The 22,432-nt window shown below is 42.2% G+C and overlaps 1 protein-coding gene across 1 annotated transcript in view; it reads left to right on the plus strand.

Annotated features, from left to right (window-relative positions):
• SARDH (sarcosine dehydrogenase) overlaps positions 1-22,432 on the plus strand; it is a 142,485-nt gene that overhangs the window by 8,960 nt on the left and 111,093 nt on the right. The window contains exons 2-8 of the mRNA XM_044663950.1: positions 1,524-1,702; positions 2,576-2,755; positions 3,842-3,965; positions 5,771-5,871; positions 15,501-15,605; positions 16,347-16,476; positions 21,728-21,814. Of these exons, the coding sequence (XP_044519885.1) occupies positions 1,524-1,702; positions 2,576-2,755; positions 3,842-3,965; positions 5,771-5,871; positions 15,501-15,605; positions 16,347-16,476; positions 21,728-21,814 (906 nt within the window). The remainder of the gene's footprint in view (positions 1-1,523; positions 1,703-2,575; positions 2,756-3,841; positions 3,966-5,770; positions 5,872-15,500; positions 15,606-16,346; positions 16,477-21,727; positions 21,815-22,432) is intronic.

Below are 22,432 nucleotides of genomic sequence, written 5' to 3' on the forward strand. Positions count from 1 at the left end.
CTTCCTTCCTTCCTTCCTTCCTTCCTTCCTTCCTTCCTTCCTTCCTTCCTTCCTTCCTTCCTTCCTTCCTTCCTTCCTTCCTTCCTTCCTTCCTTTGGCCTTATTATCAATTCTCTCTTTTTTTGAACTCTTCCCTTCCATCTTAGAATCAATACAATGTATTAGTTTCAAGGCAGAATGGTGGTAAGGGTTGGCAAACCTTTTCCCAGTATGAGTGCCTAGAGGGCAAAATCAAGCTGTCTGTGAGCCCCCAGAGAGAGTTGAGGGAGAAAGTGCTCACTTTAGGCAGATGGACAGAGGGGTGGGGCATACAAAAATGTCCTCAGGCACTGGGAAGATGGGGGGAACAGAGCAATTTCCAAGTACCAGCTCTGGATTCCTTAGCTTCACCAACAAGGAGCTAGGCAATGGGAATTAAGTAACTTCCCCAGGATCATATATCTAGGAAGTGTCTGAGTCAGGCAATAGTTTGTTTTCTTCTAGCTTCTCTTCTCTTTGAACTCTTTCCCTTCATCCGTTGCTCATAATGCTTTATGGACTATTTTAGGCAAAACCACATGGAGGATGTGCCTTATGATCAACCATAAAACTTTATCCCTTACTAGTTGATATTATGACTGAGAGGTCCTCAAGGACCCATATCCTCAGTCTTCTTAGTGTTCTTTGTGAAGTGTTTCATTTTAAAGATGAGGAAACTAAGGCCTAGGGATGGGAAGTGATTTTTCAAAGGTCACCCATTCTTGAACCACAAACAGTTCTTGATTTCTTGACTGAGACTAGTCACAATCCCCTTTCCCTGAGAAGGCAAGAGAAGGCCAAAGCCTTCCTCTGAAGAACTCCAAGTGCCTTGTAGTTATATTCAGAGAAGACTTTTCACTTTTCAGCAAACATTTAAATTGTCTACTATGCAATAGTTGTTTGAAATCACCCATTTTATAGATAGGAAGGATTGAGGTGAAAGGGATTGTTGTGTAGAACTAACTCAGGTCTCTCTTGCTTCCTCAAGGCATTTAAACCCCTCCCCTACAGTTCTAGTGTTGGAGAAGAAAACAGGTTAACATAATTGGAGTTTCAGGGAAGATCTTGAGCAAGACTGAGTGGAAAATATGACCTATTGACTCATGAAAGGCTCATTAGTTCAATTGTGACTAGGAGCTAATCAGGACCTGAGTCTTAGCTAGACCAGTGATGGTAAACCTTTTAGAGAGGGAGTGCCAGGCACTGTCCCCACCCTACCACCCAGGCCAAGTGCCTGTTCACCTCTCCCAGAGACCATGTGCTGTGCTCCCCACTTACCCTACGCAAGGAGGGAGAAACTGTTTCCATTGGGCTGCTAGGCAGAGGGGGAGGGAATGTGAAAAAAAGTCATCGGGCATGTTGGAGAGGGGGAGGGGAGCAGCTCCACCTGAGTCTCTCTGAGAGTGGCTGAGTGTCCACAGAGAGTGCTCTGTGTGTCATCTTTGGCACCTATGCCAAAGGTTTGCCATCACTGGCCTAGACTGACTCTGTCTTGTCCTATTCAGGTCTGCTGTGGCAGCTTCGACCCAGTGATGTGGAGGTGGAACTCCTGGCTCACACACGCCAGGTGGTGAGCCATGACTTGGAGAAGGAAACAGGACTACATACTGGCTGGATTCAGAATGGGGGCCTCTTCATTGCCTCCAACCGCCAGCGACTGGATGAGTACAAAAGACTTATGTCGGTAGGCATGGTTAGGGTTGGGACTAAGTCTGGGATGCAGACTCACTGTCTTTTGCTTTCTCAAATCTCTCCTTCTCCCCTTCTTTTCCCTCCTCCTTCTATCCCTCCTCCCCTTCCTCCTTCTTCTCTCCCTTCTTACTCAATTTCTCCTCCTCCCTCAACTGTTCCTCCAACTGTTCCCCCTCCTCTTATCTTATCTCCTCTTTTTCCTCCTCCTCTCCCTCTTCCTCCTCCTCCTCTCCTCCCCTTCCTCCTCCTCCCCTTCCTCTAACTACTCCCCCTTCCAACTGTCCCTCTTCTTCTTCTTCCTCCTTTTATTCCTCCTCCCTCTCCTCTCTCTTCTCCTACCATACCTCTTCTAGCTACTTCCCTCCTCCTCCTCCTCCTTTTTCTTCTTCTTATACTTCCCACTCCTCCCCTTCTTTCTCCTCCTCCAACTGCTCCCCCTCTTTTCCTTCTTCCTCTCCCTCCTCATCCCTCTACTTATCCCCCTCCTCCTCTCCTTTTCCCCAAAACGCATACAACCACCCCCAGACCAGATACAATAAAGTATTAGGTACACTCTATAAAGCATTCTGAGAAGCCAGAGACTGAGGTGGGTGGGAGCAACTGGGGAAAGTTTTCTGAAGGGAATGGGATTTAGGCCAGACCTCGAAGGCAAGATAAGGTATATGGAGGTATATGGGGAAGGTGAGAGGGCATTCCAGGCTTCCTGATGAACATGAACAAAGGGAAGAGCTAGGGAGTGGATCTCACCACATTCTTAGGTGGTGAGAAGATCTGTATGGTTAGATTAGAATTCATTATAGGGGCTGAGAAGAGGTCTGATTTGGGGGGACTCAGAAGAACCCTTCTCCCTTTATCTTACCCCTAGCTTGGCAAAGCCTATGGGATAGAGTCCCATGTCTTGACACCAGCAGAGACCAAGGCGCTATACCCATTGATGAATGTGGAGGACCTCTACGGCACTCTCTATGTGCCCCAGGATGGCACTATGGACCCTGCAGGCACTTGTACAACCCTCATCAGAGCAGCCTCTGCCCGGGGAGCCCAGGTACGGAAGGAACTCAGGACACTGGATGTTCCCCTTTCTCAGGAGCTTAGACTCTTCCCCACTCAGGGAAAAGCACTAGTCTATGAGGCAGGAGGACTAGGTTGCACTTCTGCCTTACTTTATGACACTAGAAAAATTATTTAATTTCTCTGTACCTCATTTTCCTCCCCCCCACAAAAAATCCATCTGGCTGAACCATAGGGATTGGCAACACATTGGCAAGAGGACCTTGTTGGCTTCTGAGGCAGCTAGATATCACTGTGGATAGAATGTTGGCTTCAAAGTTAGCAAGACCTGAGTTCAAATCTTGCCTCAGATACTTACTAGCTGTGTGACTCCTAGGCAAGTCACTTATCCTTTCTAAATCTCAATTTTCTCATCTATAAAATGGGATGATAATAACACCTATCTCACTGGTTATAGGAAAGATCCAATAAGATCATGTGTGTAAAGTGCTTAATAAATCTTAAAATGCTATATAAAAATGGGCAGTGGGGTGGGGGTGGGGTGTCAGTTAGGTAGCTTAGTGGATTGAAAGGCAGGCCTACAGATAGGAGGTCCTGGGTTCAAATGTGGCTTCTGATACTTCCTGGCGGTGTGTCCTGGGCAAGCCACTAAACCCCCATTTCCTGTTATTGCTCTTCTGCCTTGGAACCAGTTCATGGTATTGATTCTAAGATAGAAGGACTTTTGAAAAAATGGTATGTAAATGGTAATTACTTTTGATATTATTATTATTCAGAAGCAAAAAGCTGAGTTTCAGGTCTAGCATTCTTCTGCCCACCTTATCATAGAGTCATGTTCCTCCTAGATAAATGGACTTCTCTTTAAGTAACTCTGCACATGAACATTTAAATGTCTACAAAATAGGTAAACCAAAAGGTGGGTTCTTCTCTTTGTGAAAGGTTAAATTTTTGCTATTTCCCTGATGACACATAAGTAAGGATTTGATTTATAAAATTTGTTTTTATGTAAAACAGAGATGATCTAAGGAAAGATATACTTGCAATCTATCATTTGACCCAAGTATCCATCCAGGAATGGGGATTTGCCTTGTTACAATTAACTATATTTTTTGAACATTAGGTCATTGAGAACTGCCCTGTGACTGGCATTCAGGTACGAACAGATGACTTTGGTGTACGGCGGGTAGCAGCAGTAGACACCGACTATGGCTCCATCCAGACTTCCTGTGTGGTCAACTGTGCAGGTGGGAAGGCCTAGATATCCACACAACTCTGTACTAGCCCTTGGAAGGGTGTCTCCCTGGAATAGGGTGAGGAGGCAGCAAGAGAAAAGAACCTTTTGAGGCGATTACTCCCTATCCCATAATGCTTGGCCCTGGGGAGTATACTCCCATGGGTTTAGGCAACCCCCAGGGCTATTCTTTTTACCATTTAATCTAAATATCTCAATCTGGTACAAATGAAAGAGAACAGGTATCCTTTCCACATCATGGGGGGTTAGGGGTACAATACCCCTATGACCTAGAAAATCCTTGTAAAATTTTTTGGCCCTCTCTTTGTACCAAATAAGAAGTTTGAATTTTTTTCTTTCTTTTATGGGATGTTTACAGCAACAACAAAAATTGTGCATATTTATGGTATTAAAAAATAAAAATATGCCAGTATTATATAATACTATAAGCATATTTTATGAATTTCTGAGCTTCTAAACATTTCCTGCGTTGCCTGCAGGCCTTCTGTGGCTTCCACAAAACTCCCCTAAATTTCCCATTTAATTTCTTATGCTGACCTGCAATATATTGAAACTGTGATGAGGAAAGTCATGATATGGAAGGAATACCTGTAACTGATTTGAAGACAGGAGTCAATCTGCAATTTATTACCTATGAGACCTTAGAAGATCACTTGAACTTCATTCTGTAAAATTTATTGATGCTTTTAAAAACTGTTGCTGGGAGCAGCTGGGTGGCTCAGTGGATTGAGAGCCAGGTCCAGAGATGAGAGGTCATGGGTTCAAATATAACCTCTGACACTTCCTAGCTATATGACCCTGGGTAAGTCACTTGTACTCCATTGCCTAGCCCTTACCACTCTTCTGCCTTGGAATCAATATACAGTATTGATTCTAAGACAGAAGGGAAAGATTTTTTAAAAACTAAAAACATTGCTATCATTTCTCATACCACCCTACCCTTATCTTATAGCAAGGGAATACAGTTAAACAAAACAGAGATGCATTTATCACATCTAATAGCATAGTCCTCATTCAGCTTTGTAGTCCACCACTTTTCTATGGAGAGAAGGGAGGTATGCTTTATCAATTAAATTCCGGTACTCAAAATGACTCAAGGTGTTGATCTGCAGGTCTTTTAGGTTGTTTTGGACTCGGGTTTGGGTGAGCTTGGAACATTCTTTACTCTGCCATCTTAGCTGCCAGTAACGAGTCTTTCTTAGTTCTTTAGGATTATTTTCAATTATATTATTGAGGTCATTGTGTATATCATTCTCTTGGTTCTGTTTGCTTCCCTCTGCATCAGTTCATACAAGTCTTTTGAGTTACTTCTTGGGCCTCAATTTCCACATCTATAAAATGAGGGATGATAGTATCATAGACTTTAAGATGGAGGCACCTTCAGGGATCCATTATTTGATAGTTGAGGAAACTGAAGCAAGATTGCTTAAGATCATGCAGATGGATGAATAGGACTTCACATTTAGCACTCTTGCCATTGTACTGACTATCAGTAATTCCCAAAGTGGGCCCTACTGTCCCCTGGTGGGCGCTGCAGTGATCCAGGGAGCAGTGATAGCCACACTTCTTTTGTATTACATTCTATTTTGAGTTTAATAAATAGTTTAATAATTTCCAGGGGTGCTAAGTAACATTTTTTCTGGAAAGGGGGCGGTAGGCCAAAAGAGTTTGGGAACCACTGGACTACATGATATCTATTGTTCCCTCCAGATCTTATTCTATGGTTCTTTGATCTCCTGAACTCTGCCTAAAGCCAGGTTGTCATTGGTCTCTAATGGGTCTGTATTTTACTCCTAGGTGTGTGGGCAAGCACCCTGGGAAAAATGGCTGGAGTGAAGGTGCCACTCGTGGCCATGCATCATGCCTACGTGGTCACTGAACGCATTGAAGGGATCCAGGTGAGCTTGGAAACACTAGAGCTTCACATAGTGGATAGAGTACAGGATTTGGAGTCCTGAACATGAAAATTTGAACTCTTCCTCAGAAACTTACTAGCTGAGTAACTGATAGAAGCAACATAGCCTCTTACCACCTCAGTTTCTTAATCTGTAAAATGAGTATTATAATAATAGCAACTACTTCCTAGAGTTTTGAGGATCAAATCAGCTAATACATGCAAAGTGCTTTGCAAATCTCAGAGCATCATATAAGTGTAAGCCAGAGGCAGAGATAATGACAAAAAGCAGATAATTTGGAATGTCTTTTTCTATTTGCCTTTGGAAAATGCATTGTTTCTCCTTTTGGAAAAGGGCCAAGGATAGCTTTCATTCTTGGAAGAAATCCTGATATCTAGCTTATTGTGGTACTAAAGAAAGCTAGATGAATATGGACTAGGACACGATGGGAAGCCAATCTGAGTTTCAAGATTTGCTGCCTTTCCCCAGATTGTTTGCAAAAGAGAGAAGCCAACAAATGAATCTAAACCAACAGATTGTTTATAAAGTTCTTATTATGCACAAAGCTCTGTGCTCAGTGCTGGTAATTCAAAAAGAAAAATGAAACCACCCCCATCTCTAAGGAGTTTACCTCTTCCTGATGGAGAGGGAGGAGGAGACTATAGAAGGCTGAGGAAGTGAAGAAGACAAGAAGAGATGGAGGCATTCCAAGAGTATTTGGGGGAGGGGGGAGAATACCCACTGCTGGGAGGACCAGGGATGGTTTCATTTTCATTCATTTATAGTGGAAGTGAATAATTGAAAGGTAAACCCAGTCTAGGAGCACCAAATTGGCTAGGTTTTGGAAGTCATTTTAGGGACATCACTGGGCCAGCATTCCAGTGAGATTGCAAACAGACCCAGAACTCTGTCAGAGCTGAGAAGAGATTTCAAGATAAGGCAGGTTCTGGGTAGCTTCGCTTGGTGAGTATGGAGAAGAGCAGACCCTAGAGTCTTAGCAGACCCCCATTACCATGCAGTGTTTACTAACCAGGCTCAGTTCTGAACTCTTCAATTGCAGGGACCATGCTGGGGAACATGGGCTCTTCTCTTAATTGGCCACCAGAGGTCACTCTTAGGCTATGTTTGGCCCAACATTGGCCAGAAACACTTCTGTAGGCAAGGATGGAACAGGACAGAACTTTTTTTTAAACCCTTACTCTCTGTCTTAGTAATAATTCTAAGACAGAAGAGCAAAGGCTAGGCAATTGAATTTAAGTGACTTGCCCAGGGTCACACAACTAGGAAATGTTTGAGGTCAAATTTGAATCCAGGACATCTCAATCTGGTGCTCTATCCACTGTGCCACCCAGCTGCCCCAGGGCAGAGCTTTGAGACCTAACACAAGGAAGAGACATCTAAAGACTGATGGAAGGACATTAGAGGGAGGCAGTTATTGGCTCAATATAATCAGTTTTCATGGTATGTGTGTGTGTGTATATATATATATATATATATGTACATATATATATATATATATTTTTTTTTTTTTAACCCATACCTTATGGCTTAGAAGCAATATGAAGTATCAGTTCCAAGGCAGAAGAGCAGTAAGGGCTAGGCATTTGGGATTAAGTGACTTGCCCAGGATCACACAGCTAGGAAGAGTCCAAGGCCAGTACCTCCCATCTTTAGGTCTGGTTCTCTATCTACTGAGCTACCTCGCTGACCCTTCCTTGTACCTTTTTATGTTTTCCATCTACAATTTATTTTCATAAACTTCATGCAGTTAGCTTTAGGAAGTGGGTGAGTGAATATTACTCCTGACATCTAGAATTGGTGTTGTTGAGGCCTCAGCACTGCCCTGTTCAGAAATAAGTTGGGCTATCTTGTTAAACAGTAAATTTTCTGTTGGTGTTTCTGCTCTTCACATAGTGAAGAGATGACTGCTTGTTAGGGATGCTGTTGAGGATATTCATATTGCAGGTAAAGGCTAGAGGAGGTGGTCTTTGAGGTCCCTTCCAAGTCTGAGGAGCTGTGAATTTTTGCCTTGGGGTCTAGGAGTGGCACAAAGGGGCCATTGGAATTCCAAATGTTTGAAGAGGATTTTCAGTTTCTCTTCTCACTCTCACCAGTGCATTCTTGGGTTTGATTCTGAGCCTGGGCCAGAGTTTCCTTGACCTGTGAATAAGCATTATTGTAGGACCTGCTCAATCTTTCCTTGGCCAAAGATAGTGGAGGGATAGATTGTGTAGAAGAGATTAAACAAGTAATCAAGCCTAGGCCAGTTTTTGTTTCCAAAGAGAATGCAGGGGCGAAGAGGACTAGACATTCTCATTGGAGTGTGAAAGGCCTGCTGTTTTCTGAGTGAGTCAGACTATGGGTGAAGTACCACATCCAGTTCTGGGCACCCTGTTTTAGGAAAGATATTTACAAGTTGGAGCATGTCTTGAGGAGGGTGACAAGGTTGGAGACGAGGTCATATGAAGGAAGGAAGGAATAGAGGGAGGAAGGAAGGAGGGAAGAGAGAAGGAAGGAAGGGAGAGAAGGAGGAAGAAAAGAAGAAGGAATACAGGAGAGAAATAAGGAAGAGAGGGATGAAGGAATGGAGGGAGGAAGGGAGGAAAGAGAAAAGAGGGGGAGGAAGGAAGGAAGGGGGAGGAAGAGAGGGAGGGAGAGAGAAGGAAATAAACATTTTATTTATTTTTCCAATTTTATTTTCTTAAGTATTTTTTCTGTGGTTACATGATTCATTTTCTCTCCCTCCCTTCTTCCTTCCCTCCTCCCAGAGCTGACAAGCAATTCAACTGGGTTATAAATGTATTACTACTCAGTATCTATTTCCATATCATTCATTTTTGCAATAGAGTAATCTTTTAAAACCAAATCATATACCCATATAAACAAGTGATAGATCATATGTTTTTCTTCTTCAGGAAATAAGCATTTTAAAGTGTCTGCTATGTGCCAGGCAAAACTCATTTGAAAGAATTGGGGCCATTTAGCCTAAAGAATAGGAAAATTAAGAAGGGAGGGGGGAATATTAACAAATGTTTGGATTGCTGTCATGAGAGAAATTAGATTTGTTCAGATTAGTTCAGGGAGGAGCAGACCTAGGATATTTAGAGATAGAAGGAACCTATTGATCCTGAGTACAGTTTGTTACTCCATATTTGTTCCTTTTTGCCTTTACCATTAGATTGTAAGTTCCTTTAGGGCAGGTACAATCTCTTATCTCTTTTTTTTCTGTCCTTAGTACTTAGCAGACACTTAATAGACTTAGTGGATATTTAACACATGTTTCTTGACTGATTGAAAGGCTGTCTATGCCAATTCCATCATTTTATTTAACTGTTGGTGGAAGCTTCCAGAAACTCTGAGAAAAAGGTTCATTGTAACCAAAGCAAAATATATGTCCCTGTTTGGCTTTTTATCACAGGAGGTCTTCAAGTGGAGAGGCTCAATGACCTCTGACCCCTTCTCCAAGACGTTACAAGAAGAAATTCTTGCTGTGGGTGCTGGTTGTACGAAATGAACTCTAAGATCCCTTCCAACAAATTTTGTGATTGTCCCTTGTCCCAGAAAATGCTAGAGGAAGGACTAATTCAATCCTGGGTCTTTTCTCTTCTCATCTCCTTTCTTTAAAGTGTCTTGCATGATTTCACAAATTCCAATTTTATTCAACAAATCATCTGTGGTGCATAACAGTTGTCGAAGCTATAGGTGGGGGTAACCCAGAAACATTTGGTCAGTCAACAAGCACTTATTACTCACTTACTATCTGCTGGACACTGCAATAAGTGCTGGAGATAGAAAGAAAAAGAAAAAAACACCCCTGGCCCTCCAGGTGTTTACATTCTAATGGCAGAGACAACATGTTTAAAAACATGGGGATTTTGGCTATGTTTGGGGCTGAAATTGAGATCCCTGGGCTGAAATCCCCTGATATATTTCTCCTAAGGCCACAGCCTTAGGATTTAGTTTGGAGCTAGGGAAAAGATTAAGAAACAGCCAGGTGGGGGCAGCTAGAGGACTTGGTGAATTGAAAGCCAGTCCTAGAGACCAGAGATGCTAGGTTCAAATCTGGCCTCAAACACTCCCTAGCTCTATGACCCTGGGCAAGTCATGTAACCCCAATTGCCTAGCCCTTACCTCTCTTCTGCCTTAGAACCAATACACTGTATTTATTTTAAGACAGAAGGTAAGGGTTTAAGAAAGAAAGAGAAACAGAAAAAAGAAAGAAAGAGAAAAAGGAAGAAACAAACAAAAAAGAAAGAGAAAGAAAGAATTGGTTTATTGTATAGAGTACTGGGCTTGGAGTCAAAAGACTTGAATTCAGATACTACCTCAGATGCTTATTAGCTATGTGACTCTAAACAAGTCATTTAACATTAATTTTCTCACATATAAAACTGGGGAGAATAATAGCACTCATCTCTCAGGGTTGCTGTGAGAACCAATGACATAATATTTGTAAAGCACTTTGTAAACCTTAAAGCACCATATAACTGTTAGGTATTATTATTGGGAGCTAACCATTGAGTTCCCATCCTCCCTTGACCCTTTACTGTTAGTGTGACTACAGTGATGGAAGGTGTCCAAAGACTCTCCGGAGGTTCCATTCACCAAAGCAAACAGAAACCAAACTATTTTATTGGAGTAGATGGTGCTTATTTACTATTGTTCAGGGCAGGGGCGGGGGAGTTGCCCACCATCCCCATGCCAGGCTGTCTAATGGGAAAAGCCCTCTAGGCCCCATCTGGGGATGTTTACTGGCAGGCTGCCCTGGCAGGTGGTAGGCATAGCCAATCATGCATCCTGTCTGCTCCCCATCTGGACCTCCCAGAAAGCAGAACCTGGGGGCAACAAGGCTGGTAAGAGAGGCTATTAGCAACCAGCCAAGCACCTCTTGTTTATCTCTAACTTCTCCATCTGGGTGGGCAGAGCAGTGTAGAGGCTTAAATAAGACCAACTCTAGATCATGAACAATAGAAATCCAGCCCACCCACTTCCTAAAGTTAACTCTATGGGGCTTATTGGAAATAAACCACTGGGGGAACACACATGAAAGATGCGAGGAATGCATGTACCAATCAGCTCCGTCAGTCTTTCAACTTCTCATTTGCTCCTGAGAAGTCAGAGAACATCCCTGGTAGGTCCAGACAATGGATAACCTTGCCTAGAATATGAGTTAAGACTGAGTCACTACAGTGATTAAGAGGAGAAGCATTTTGTTTTTTAGAGGGCAAAGGCAGTGGGAAGTTTTCTTAAATGCACTAGTGTCTGGACCTACCAGGGATGCAATTCTCCTGAGCAAACTAGATAACAAAGCACCCTAGAATTGGTAGCATTCCTTTGGCATCCGCAGGAGTCTGTCAAAGTTCTGAGAGTACCCTTTTCTAGGAGGTAGAGAGAAGAGTGTATTATTTTAGGGGGGGGCAGCTAGGTGGCTCAGTGGATTGAGAGCCAGGCCTAGAAATGGGAGATCCTGGGTTCAAATCTGGCCTCAGGCCTAGAAGATGAGGGTTAAAAAAGAAAGTATTAGGGGGCAGCTGGGCAACTCAGTGGATTGAGATCCAGGCCTAGAGACAGGAGGTCCTAGGTTCAAATCTGGCCTCAGACACTTCCTAGCTGTGTGACCCTGGGCAAGTCACTTGACCTCCATTGCCTACCCTTACCACTCTTCTGCCTGAGAGCCAATACACAGTATTGACTCCAAGATGGAAGGTAAGGGTTAAAAAAAAAGTATTGGGTTTTTTTTTTGTTTTTTTTTTTGTTTTTTTTAGTGGTAGGTGACTAGACGAGAGAAATCATTGCCATTTGTCCTCAGGAAGCTTACTGTCCATGGGGGTGGGAGCATGTAATCACTGAAGTTCCTTTCAGCTCTAACAATTTATGGTTCCAGGTACTGGCAATAAAAAATAGATATAAAGCCTTGTTCCTGTTCTCATAGCACTCACTGTCTAGTTGAGAAATGTGGTCATGACCACAGAAAAATAAATGAGTGAGCATACTATATACAAAGCACTGTGCTAAAGACAGGAGATACCCATAGAGAAACAAGACAGTCCCTGCTCTCAAAGGAGCTCATTCTGAAGGAGACAACATATTAGGAAGGTTTCAGCTAAAAGTGAGATGGAAAAATTATAGCATCCTTAGGGTGCAGCAGCAAAGTAGATATTAACACTTCTTTATTGTCATGTTCACTGACAAAGTCATTTGTTTCTAATTTTACAATAACATTGGATCTTTGATACCAAGAACTTTTCTTCCTGGGTCTTCTATAGAAGTGGCAATAGTGCCTGCAAGGTCATTTACTGGGTGGCACCTTCCCAGGGGGCTGCTTCCCAGGGTGATGCCTGAAGGCACTGGACATAAGCATTGCTTCTCCCAAGGCTCTTGGATTCAGAGTCCTGGGCTTTCTCCATCAAGGTCTGAGGAGGGATGGTGGTCAAGGGTTGGTGACGATGGTGGTTTGACTTAGCTGGCAAATGTTCCCTCTGTCTCTCCCTTGCTGCTTCAGCTGGGCTGACTTACCTGCCCTGTGTATGTGATTCAAGGCAGTGGGTGTAAGAAAAAACCCAAGAGATGAAGCTAGAAGTCAGAGGAACAAGAGGTGGTTGTAGACTAGGAAGGGATCACGGAGGAGGCAGGATCTGTCTGAAGAATTGGTTGATACTCTTCTGCCTTAGAACCAATACATGGTATTGACTCTAAGATGGAAGGTGAGGGTTTAAAAAAAAAAGAATCGGTTACATTTGGATGAGTAAGAGAGAAGAGGGCAGGTAAGGGTTGAAAAATGGAGAAAAACAGGAAGATTGGGAGAAATGGAGACGAAATAGTGAAAACAGAAGAGAAAACAAGGAAGGAGCTCCCAGAGTAGGGAGATAATCAGAGTGATCTAGAGGCAGTGGCACAATGCCTGGCCTAGAGCTGACCCTGAACCTGAAGCCTGATCGGGGCAGCAGGAAACTGGGAATGCCCAGAGAAAGTAGCCTTTTTTATCTTGGAGACCAAACTTAGGGGGCAGTTAAGGGGAAGAGGCAAGGAGTCTCAGAGGTGTAGTCCTGGTTATAACAGAAACAGGTTCTGATTGGATGAGTTCAGTTCCATAAACATTTATTAAGTGCCAACTATGTATAATGTACTGTGCAAGGTACACAAGAGTAAAAATAAAAGTCCCTGCCTTCGAGGAGCTTACATTCACTGAGGCCAAGGACACAAAAAAGTAAATTCTAAGTAGATACAAAGTAATTTCAAGAGGATAGAGTATTAACAACTAGAGAATCAATCAATCAACCAACGAATATTTATTATATACTTACCATGTACCCAAGAACTGTACTTCCTTGGGGAGACAAAGGAGAAACTGAAATAGTCCCTTGCCCTCAGGGGATTGATATTCTGGTCAAAACACACACACACACACACACACACATATATGTATATATATGTATGTATGAATAAAATATAAAGGTTGGGGTAGGGTTAACTGACCTACCCATCAAGGCACCCACCTCCCTTCAAAGTCAGTGATAAATACTTGCCAAATTAATTTCATTTGTTGGTCTTAGACTAAATAGGAAAAATGGAACTGGAATGACATTGCCTGGAATCCTATCTGGGCCTAGGAAACTCAGCTATGCCACAATTAGGAAGTGAAGCAGGGAATCATTTCAGAAGTTGGAGCAAACATGGTGATTCAGTAAAACCTTTGAGGAGGGGCTGCCTGGAGGGAAAGAAAAAGCCCTGGAGTAATTTCCACTCCTTGTAGCTAGAAGTCTTTTTTCCCCCCCGCCATGAATGAGATTCCTATTAGGCAGAGTATAGTTTCTTCATTGAGCTCCTTGTCTGTCCTTCTGTCCCATTGTACATATTGCTGCCAGCAGAAGGTTATAGTGCTGAGACACTTATGGGAAGATGTGAAGTCCAAAGTCTTCTGAACCTTGTTGCAGCTCCCAAGGCTGGGGAGAGAGTAGATTTGGTGTTGAGAGGAGATGAAGAAGGAGACTTAGGCTAAGGCCAATGTCAGGGCTTCTCTTTCCCTCTCAGGCAATTCTTCCTCAGTTACTTTATTTTTTTAATTTTTAAACACTCCCCTTCCATCTTAGAATCAATACTACGTATTGATTCCAAGGCAAAAGAGTGGTAAAGGCTAGGCAATGGGGGTTAAATGACTTGCCCAGAGTCACACAGCTAGGAAGTGTCTGAGGCCATTTGAACCCAGGAACTCCTGCCTCAGTAACTTTAAAAGAACATATTTTCTCTAGCTTGTCCAATGATTCCCTTCTCTATATACTTGATAGTTTGCAGGTAATTCTTGGGCACTGAGCAAGTTTCCACTCCATTTCAGAGGGCTTGGTCTAAAGCCAATGACTGAAGAGGCAGCAAGGTGGCTTGGTAGATTAAGAGCCAGGCCTGTAGACAAGAAGTCTTAGTTCAGATTTGGCCTCAGACTCTTCCTAGCTGTGTGACCCTGGGCAAGTCACTTAACTCCCATTGTCTAAGCCCTTGTTGCTCTTCTTCCTTAGAACCAATACACAGAATTTATTATTTTATTATTATTAGATTATTATTATATTAATTTATTGTTTATTATTATTATTCTAAGGTAGAAGGTAAAGGGTTAAAAAAAAGCCTTTAACCAAAATTGCTTGATTTCACTTATTTTAAGGGATATGAGATGACTTGGTCAAGTAAATCCATCAATCCTATACTTACATATATAAAATAAATGCAAGGCAAGTTTTTCAGAGAAGTTACTAGTAGCTAGGAAATGAGAAAAAGCATCACTTAGAAAGAAAAACAGATTAGGTCAAGACCAAATGTATATGAGGTGAGAAGAAGAGGGAAGAGTCAGTGTAAAGAGACAGAATTGAAATCAGAGATCCATAAAGACTTCATACGATGAAGGAAGCTAGGGATAGATTAGGGTAGCTAGTGGTGCAGAAGGTAAAGCACTAGGCCTGGAATCAGGAGTTCAAATTTGACCTCAAACACTTATTGGTTGTGTGACTATGGGCAAATCATTAAAAAAAATTTTTTTTAATTGAAAATTTTCATTTAATTAATTAATTTAGATTATTTTTCCATTGTTACATGTTTCATGTTCTTTCCCTCCCCCCAAGCTTCCCCTCCCCCATAGCTGACATGCAATTCCCCTAGGTTTTACATGTGTCATTGATCAAGACCTATTTCCATATAATTGATAATTGCACCGGGGTGATCGTTTAGTCTACATTCCTAATTATGTCCCCATCAGTATGGGCAATCATTTAACCCTCAGTTTTCTCATCTGTAAAATGAGCTGGAGAAGGAAATGACAAACCACTGTAGTATCTTTCCTGAGAAACCCTACATTGGGACATGAAGAGTTGACTGAACCACAACAAAGGATGGATTGAATTGGAGGGGAGCGGGGAGAGAGGGAAAGAGAGAGACAGAGAGAGAGAGACAGAGAGACAGAGAGAGAGGGAGAGAAAGAGGGAGAAGAGAGGAGAGAGGAGAGAGGAGAGGATTTGCATGTGTGCATCTAGTGCATATTACGTCCTTTTCCCTTTTCTGTCTTTCCTTCTAGGCTAATAGGATTCTTCCCATAAAAAAAAAAACATTTATTTATTTATTGGTTTGTTTGTTTATTTATTTATCTGTAGAACATGCCCAATGTCCGGGATCATGATGCCTCTGTTTATCTCCGCCTCCAAGGAGATGCCCTCTCTGTGGGAGGTTACGAGTCCAACCCAATATTCTGGGACAAGGTGAGTGGTGCCCTGGTCAGAATGGCACGGGGAGCAAAAAATAGATACTGTATGAAGCAGGAGACACCAGATTCTGAGTCCTTTTACAGCAAGATTAAGAATTACTGAGAATTTACTATCAGTTTGCTTTAAACTCCTGTCCTAACACTTGCAAGCTGTGAACTTGAAACTAGCTCTCCAGTAGTGGAGGCAGGTTGTACTGAGCCATACACACATTCGTGACTTTGTAGGAAAAGGCACACTCTTGCCAAGTGGCCAGTGAAGGACCGCTATCTCTGTATGGGGAATAGAAAAGGCTGCATAAGATGGTCAAACCCATTACCTAAACCTAATTAATGGAACAGGGAATAGATCTGTGAATTCTAGAGGACTCTCAGGTGAGGAAAGTCCCTCTGCTGGTGCAGTTTACCACCTTCTCTGCAATTGATATTCAGAGGGTTGTCAAGATCAACAAAGTTAAGTGACTTATGTGAAGTCACACAGCCAGTAGGTCTCAGAAGAGGGACATGAAACCAGACCAGCTTTCTGCCCATTGTAGTGCACCACATTACCTCTAAATACGGAAGTAACACAACCTAAAGCTTGAGACAGAGGAGGCTCAAAGAACAGCACAGGAGATGAAATCTTCCTATAGCCGCTGGCTTCAGCCCCTTTTCTCTAGTTGGTTGTGATCGTGACTTGTCCTTCAGCTTCAACCCTTCCTTTTTTAGCGACTGTCCAAGATTCATCTTGTTTCTGCAGGTATCTGATAAATTTGCCTTTGGCCTCTTTGACCTGGACTGGGATGTGTTTACCCAGCACATCGAAGGTGCCATCAACCGAGTCCCAGTACTGGAGAAAACAGGGATCAAATCTACTGTCTGTGGCCCTGGTAAGGAGAACTATCTCCCTAAGTGGGGTTAGCCTTGGAGTCAAAGTTTTTCCCACCTGGGTACCCTTGGTTGAATCATGTAACTACTCTGTGCCTCAGTTTCCTCATCTATAAAGTTAATAATAATCATCATCCCTCCTTTGCCTAAGTCCCAAAGTTATTATGAGAATGAAATGAGATAATAGACCTACAATAATTTAAAAAAAAACAAAGTCGATTACAAATGTGAGAAATGTTAGAGTTATTCTTCTCCAGGCAGGGACAGAAGCTATTTCTCTCCGGGGTCTACATCTGTGTGGAAGTAGCAACAGAGACCCAAGAGAGCAGCAAGAACAGCTCTGAATATAGGTGGTTGTTTTTTTTCCTCCAAGTGTTCCTGCGCCCTGATTCACCTTCTTTCTTTGGCCTCTGGGAAAAACTGAAGGAACTGGAAACAGACGTGGGATGTAAACAGAATGAGCTCAGCTCCTAAAATACTCCCACCTTGAATTTATATATAGCACCTTTTTCTTTCCCCTCCTTCCCCTCCCCCACCTGCCCCCAGCATTCACGTGGATCACGTCACTGAGGTGGGTTGGAGCAGAGAGACTCTTCCCATTTTACAAGGGAAGAAACTGAGGCTAAGCGATTTTCCCAAAGTAAGTGACAAGTTTGACTCAGCTCTGTGTAAACTCAGAGAGAAGCTGGGTCTGCTGCTCCTTATAGTAGTAGGAGTCTAGGACTTAAAACAAAGGATTCTCCAAAATCATCTGTTCTAGACTTCTCCATTTTACATGGGAGGAAACTGAGGCTCAAGGAGACAAATGACTTGCTTGAGCTTACATAGATGGTAACAGAAGTTGGAATTTGAACCCAGATCCTCTGTGACTTTAAATCTTAACTCTGTGCCATGCTGCATTATAATAAAAGCAATAGCTCGCCACAGAGCTTACATATATTGCTAACAAACATTATCTCATTGGATCCTCATGACAATCTTGGGAAGTAAGGGCTATTTATTATCCCTATTTTTTCAGATAGGGAAACTGAGGCAGGCAGTGGTGAAATAATTTGCCCAGCTAATAAAGTTGTCTGACATTAGATTTTAACTCAGGGCTTCCTAAGTCCATCTAGTATTCTTTCCACCACATCATCGAACTACCTTTGTCTGTGGCCCTTGCTTTTCCTTTTCAGAAACCTTCCATATCTTTTACATGCATCATTCAGTAAACTAAAAGAGTCCTGATAGATGTGTTAGGCTCTCTTCCTCTGCTTTCATCTTTCCTTTCTACTTCTATGATTTCATTTGAAGATGCTAGTAACTTTGAGAAGTGGGTAGGGAAGGTGTTTTTATCCCCATTTTAGAGAAGAGTAAACTAAGGTCCATAGAGAAACTTACTAGAGGTTGCTCCAGCTCATAGAGCCAGGGTCTGAACTATACCCCCAGGTCTCTTGCTTCAAACTGGAGTGGGTTTTCCCCCCTCTAATGTCCCTTCTTTGCCAGGGACTGGAGAATCTAGATTGGCAGCCATGACTACAAGACAAGAGAATAAATAGACACCAAAGCTCTAGGCTGTTTTTCAGCTTTAATCCATTAGGCTAATAAAGAAGTATTTATCTGAAATTCAGGACACACTTTCCCAGTAGATAGATTAAAAGAAACACACACATGAAATTCCAGCTTGAAATTGTGGTATGTGGGGAAAAAAATGACTAATTTAGCCCTGCAACCTCCCCAGGCTTGTGTGGGATTGGGAGTGAAAAAAAGAAGTGTTTAAAATAATACTTTGGGTGGAATGAATAACCCATAACTTAAAAAAAATTAATTAGATGGGAGTTTCACCTTGCATCTTAGAGACCTGTTTTATGAGGGCAGGGGGCAGCATGGAGGGAGGAAAGATTTTTTCTTTTTTAATTTTGATTTAAAATATTTTTCCATGGTTACATGATTCATAATCCCCCCTCCCCTGCTCTCTCCTCCCCACTCCCAAAACCAACAAGCAGTTCCACTGGGTTATACATGTATCATTGTTCAAAACATATTTCTATGTTATTCACATTTGCAGTAGAGTGATCTTTTAATGCTGATACATACAATAATGTCCAATCATCCCTATCTCACCATGTGATTGATCATATATTTTTCTAATGCATTTCTGCTCCCACAGTTCTTTCTCTGGATGTGGGTAGTGTTCTTTCTCATAAGTCCCTCAGAATTGTCCTGGGTCATTGCATTGCTGCTAGTACAGGAGTCCATTATATTCGATTGTACCACAGTGTATCTGTCTCTGTACATAATGTTCTCCTGGCTCTGCTCCTTTCACACTGCATCAATTCCTGGAGGTCATTCCAGTTCACATGGAATTTGTCCAATTCATTATTTCTTTTAGCATGATAATATTCCATCACCAACATATCCCACAATTTATTGAGCCATTCCCCAATTGATGGACAACCCCTCATTTTCCAATTTTTTGCCACCACAAAGAGTACAGCTATAAGTATTTTGGTACAAGTCTTTTTCCCTATGATCTCTTTGGGGTACAAACCCAGCAGTGGTATGGCTGGGTCAAAGGGCAGGCATTCTTTTAAAGCCCTTTGTGTATAGTTCCAAATTTCAAAGAAAGATTTTCTTTCTGATTTTTCAGTTGTGGTTGATGACCTCTTTTGGAAATAATTGACTCTTTGTGCCAGGAAAGACAAACACTGTGGAGTAAACATTGGCACCCAGGAAATAAGAGGCAAGCAGGATTCCTTCAAAGGAGCCCAACTTTGTTGGAAGCACAAACATCCTGGTCATCATGATTCTAGGATCATAGAACACAGACCTAGCATGATCAAATGCCATAATACATTCCCCTTTAGAACTCAAAGCTGGAAGAAAACAGGGAACAAAAACAATGAAATATAGAATATGGAGTTTGAAGGGGCAGGCTGTCTGAAAAGTAAGCTAATTATGAGTCAATGGCATAATGTGGTGGCCAAAAAAAATGCTAATGCAATCTGAGGCTGAATTAAGAGAGGCATGGCTTCCAGGAATGAGAACATGATTATCCTACTGCATTCTGCCCCATTTAGATCACTTTTTTTTTCAGTTCTGGAAAGCACCTTGTAGGAAGAGACGGATCAGTTGGTGAGCACTCGAAGGGAGGAAATCTGGATGGTGAAGGAACCCAAGGTGGTTCCATTTGAGGATCAGCTGAGAGGACTGGGCCAGAAGAAACAACTTGGGTGGAGGGGCGGAGAGGAGATGAGATGAGATAGTTTTTAAAGTATTCTAAGGGTTGCTATGTAGAAGGTGGATTCATTTGGTAGCAAGGTGATGAAGTAAAGAGAGGGGCTGAATCTGAAGTCAAGAAGACCCGACTTCAAATACTGCCTTTCATTTATTCATTCAATAAATATTTTTTAATGTTTATTATGTGCCAGGCACTATGCTAAGTTCTGGGGGAAGGGAGAGGTGTACAAAAAGAGGCAAAAGACAGTCTGCTCTCAAGGAGCTTAAGATCTAAAAGAAGAGACAATATTCAAACAAATTTATACAATGCAAGGCTGTATAAAGAATAAATAGTAAATAATCAAAAAAGAAAAAAGCACTGGAATTAAAGGAGTTAGAGAAAGCTTTCTGTAGAAGGTGGGATTTAAGGAAAGACTTAAGGTAAGACAGAGAGGTCAGAGAGAGCACATTTCAGGCATGGGAGGCAGCCAGAGAAAATGCCTGGAGCTGAGAGAAAGTGTCTTCCAGTTATAGTACCTATTATGATCTGTGTGACCTTGCACAAGTCACTTAAACTCAGTTTCCTCATCTATAAAATGCAGATTTTACAGGACTGTTATGAGAATTAGATGAAATAATGCTTCTTTGCAAAACTTAAAATGCTATGTAAATGCTAGCACTTGTGACCAAAAAGGGCAGAATCAGGATCAATGAATAGAAGTTTTGTTTTTTTTTTAAAACCTTTACCTTCTGCCTTAGAATCAAAGGGTGAGGCAATGGGGGTTAAGTAATTTGCCCAGGGTCATACATCTAGGAAGTGGCTAAGGTCAGATTTGAACCCAGGACCTCCCATCTCTAGGCCTGGTTCTCTATCCACTGAGCCCCCAGTTGAAGGGGAATTTTAAAGAAGAAAATTTAGGTTTGACATAAGGACAAGCTTCTTATATTCTTATAAGGATGAGCTGCCCATAGAAATGAAATGGGTTGCCTTGGAGGGGCATTCAGATTCCCCTGAATGGAATTTCCCACCCCAGCATAGGTTGGGTGATGATTCATCAATTGTGTTAGTGAATTGTGGGCAATGCAGTCTAAAATATGTTTGGATGTAGGTTTGACTCCCTTTTACAAATTGCCTCCTGATATGCTGAATGTTGTCTTCAGCAGTCATGTCCCTGAACCCTAGGATAGTCTCTCCAGCTTCCAGCAGTCTGTCTAGGTATAAGCTTGGATGTTCCTCCTCCCCCTGCTTCAACTTTTCAAATGAGCCCCATGCATTTGATCGTTTAGCATGAAGTCTCATCGCCTCTGCCAAGTCTTCCCTGCATCTCCTAAGATATGTCATGTTTGCATGAGATGACAGCTCTAGATCTTGATGTTGCTCAGGGCACGATGCTAAATTGGGATTGTTCCTTGTTTCTGCAGGAAATTTAGCTTTTTTACTTGGGGTAAATAGTTCTGTTAATAAGAGTTCCACATCTTCAAAATTAGGATTATACAGCCTGACTGCCCATTTGAATTCTTTTATTGCCTTATGTGGATTTACGAAGAACTGGGGGAACCTCCTTTTTAAAATCTCTAGATCCCCTCCAGTAAATGGTTTATAGCCTTTAACATGTATAATCCCAGCATCCGGTTGTACTATTGTTCTGTCTGTAATAGGAAGTATTGTTACAGGAGCTGCCTCTGCCCCTGCAACTTCTTGCTTTTCTGGGTTGTCCTTTTTAATCCCTTGTTGTTTTTCACCCCCTTTCTTTTCCAGTTTGAGGCTGAACTAGAAGGCCTTCCTTCCAAGGGTGACTCAAGGATCCCATGAACATCAATGTGGAGTAGGATCATCTAATCCAATTTCCTTATTTTATAGGACTAAGGTTCCGCCCCCCCCTCCAAACCTGGGAAAATGACTTCAACACCCCCAAGGAAGAGAGCAGATTAGGATTGGGAATTAAGGGATTTTAGTTCTGTTTGGCTATAGTGCTCCTGGACTGGTTGGCCTCTTCTGACCTACATGTAGATTGGTTCATCTTGAAGGAGACTCAGTCCTTTCTTCTCTTACAGAATCCTTTACAGCTGACCATAAACCCCTAATGGGGGAGGCACCTGAGCTCCGGGGGTTCTTTCTTGGCTGTGGTTTCAACAGTGCAGGTAAGGGCTTTAGATTCTTGTTATAATAATGCATAAATAATTGCAATGTTCTCCTCTCAAACACTTCTGGGAAGCAGGTATTATTGCTTCCATTTTATATCCCTATTTTCTAAGCATTTTATTGTTCGATTGTGTCTAATTCTTGTGACCGCATAGATCACAGCATGCTGATCCTTCTGTCCTCCACTCTCCCTTGAAGTCTGTCCAAATTCATGTTCATTGTTTCCATGACATATCTGTGCATCTCAAACTCTGCCATCTCTTTCTCCTTTTGTCTTCAATTGTTTCCAACACCAAAGTCCTCTTCTGCTGTCTCATTCTTTCAGGAAGCTCATAGGCTATGGTAGGTGCTACCAAGGTAAAAGGGCTTCTGAGGCAGCTAGGAGGCTTATCTCAATCTTTCCATGCCTCTATTTCCTCATATGTAAAGTGAGGGAATTAGACTGTCTTGAAGTCCTTTCCACTTTAAACCTATGACCTTGGAAATGCAGATGGACAGATATTTCTCTCTCCCTAATTTTCCTTGACCCATCTCCTTTTCTTTTTTTAAACCCTTAGCTTATGTTTTAATAAAAGTTCTAAAACAGGAGAAGGGCAAGGGCTAGGCAGTCAGGGTTA

Source organism: Gracilinanus agilis, chromosome 2 (assembly GCF_016433145.1).
Source record: "Gracilinanus agilis isolate LMUSP501 chromosome 2, AgileGrace, whole genome shotgun sequence".
Taxonomy (NCBI): domain Eukaryota; kingdom Metazoa; phylum Chordata; class Mammalia; order Didelphimorphia; family Didelphidae; genus Gracilinanus; species Gracilinanus agilis.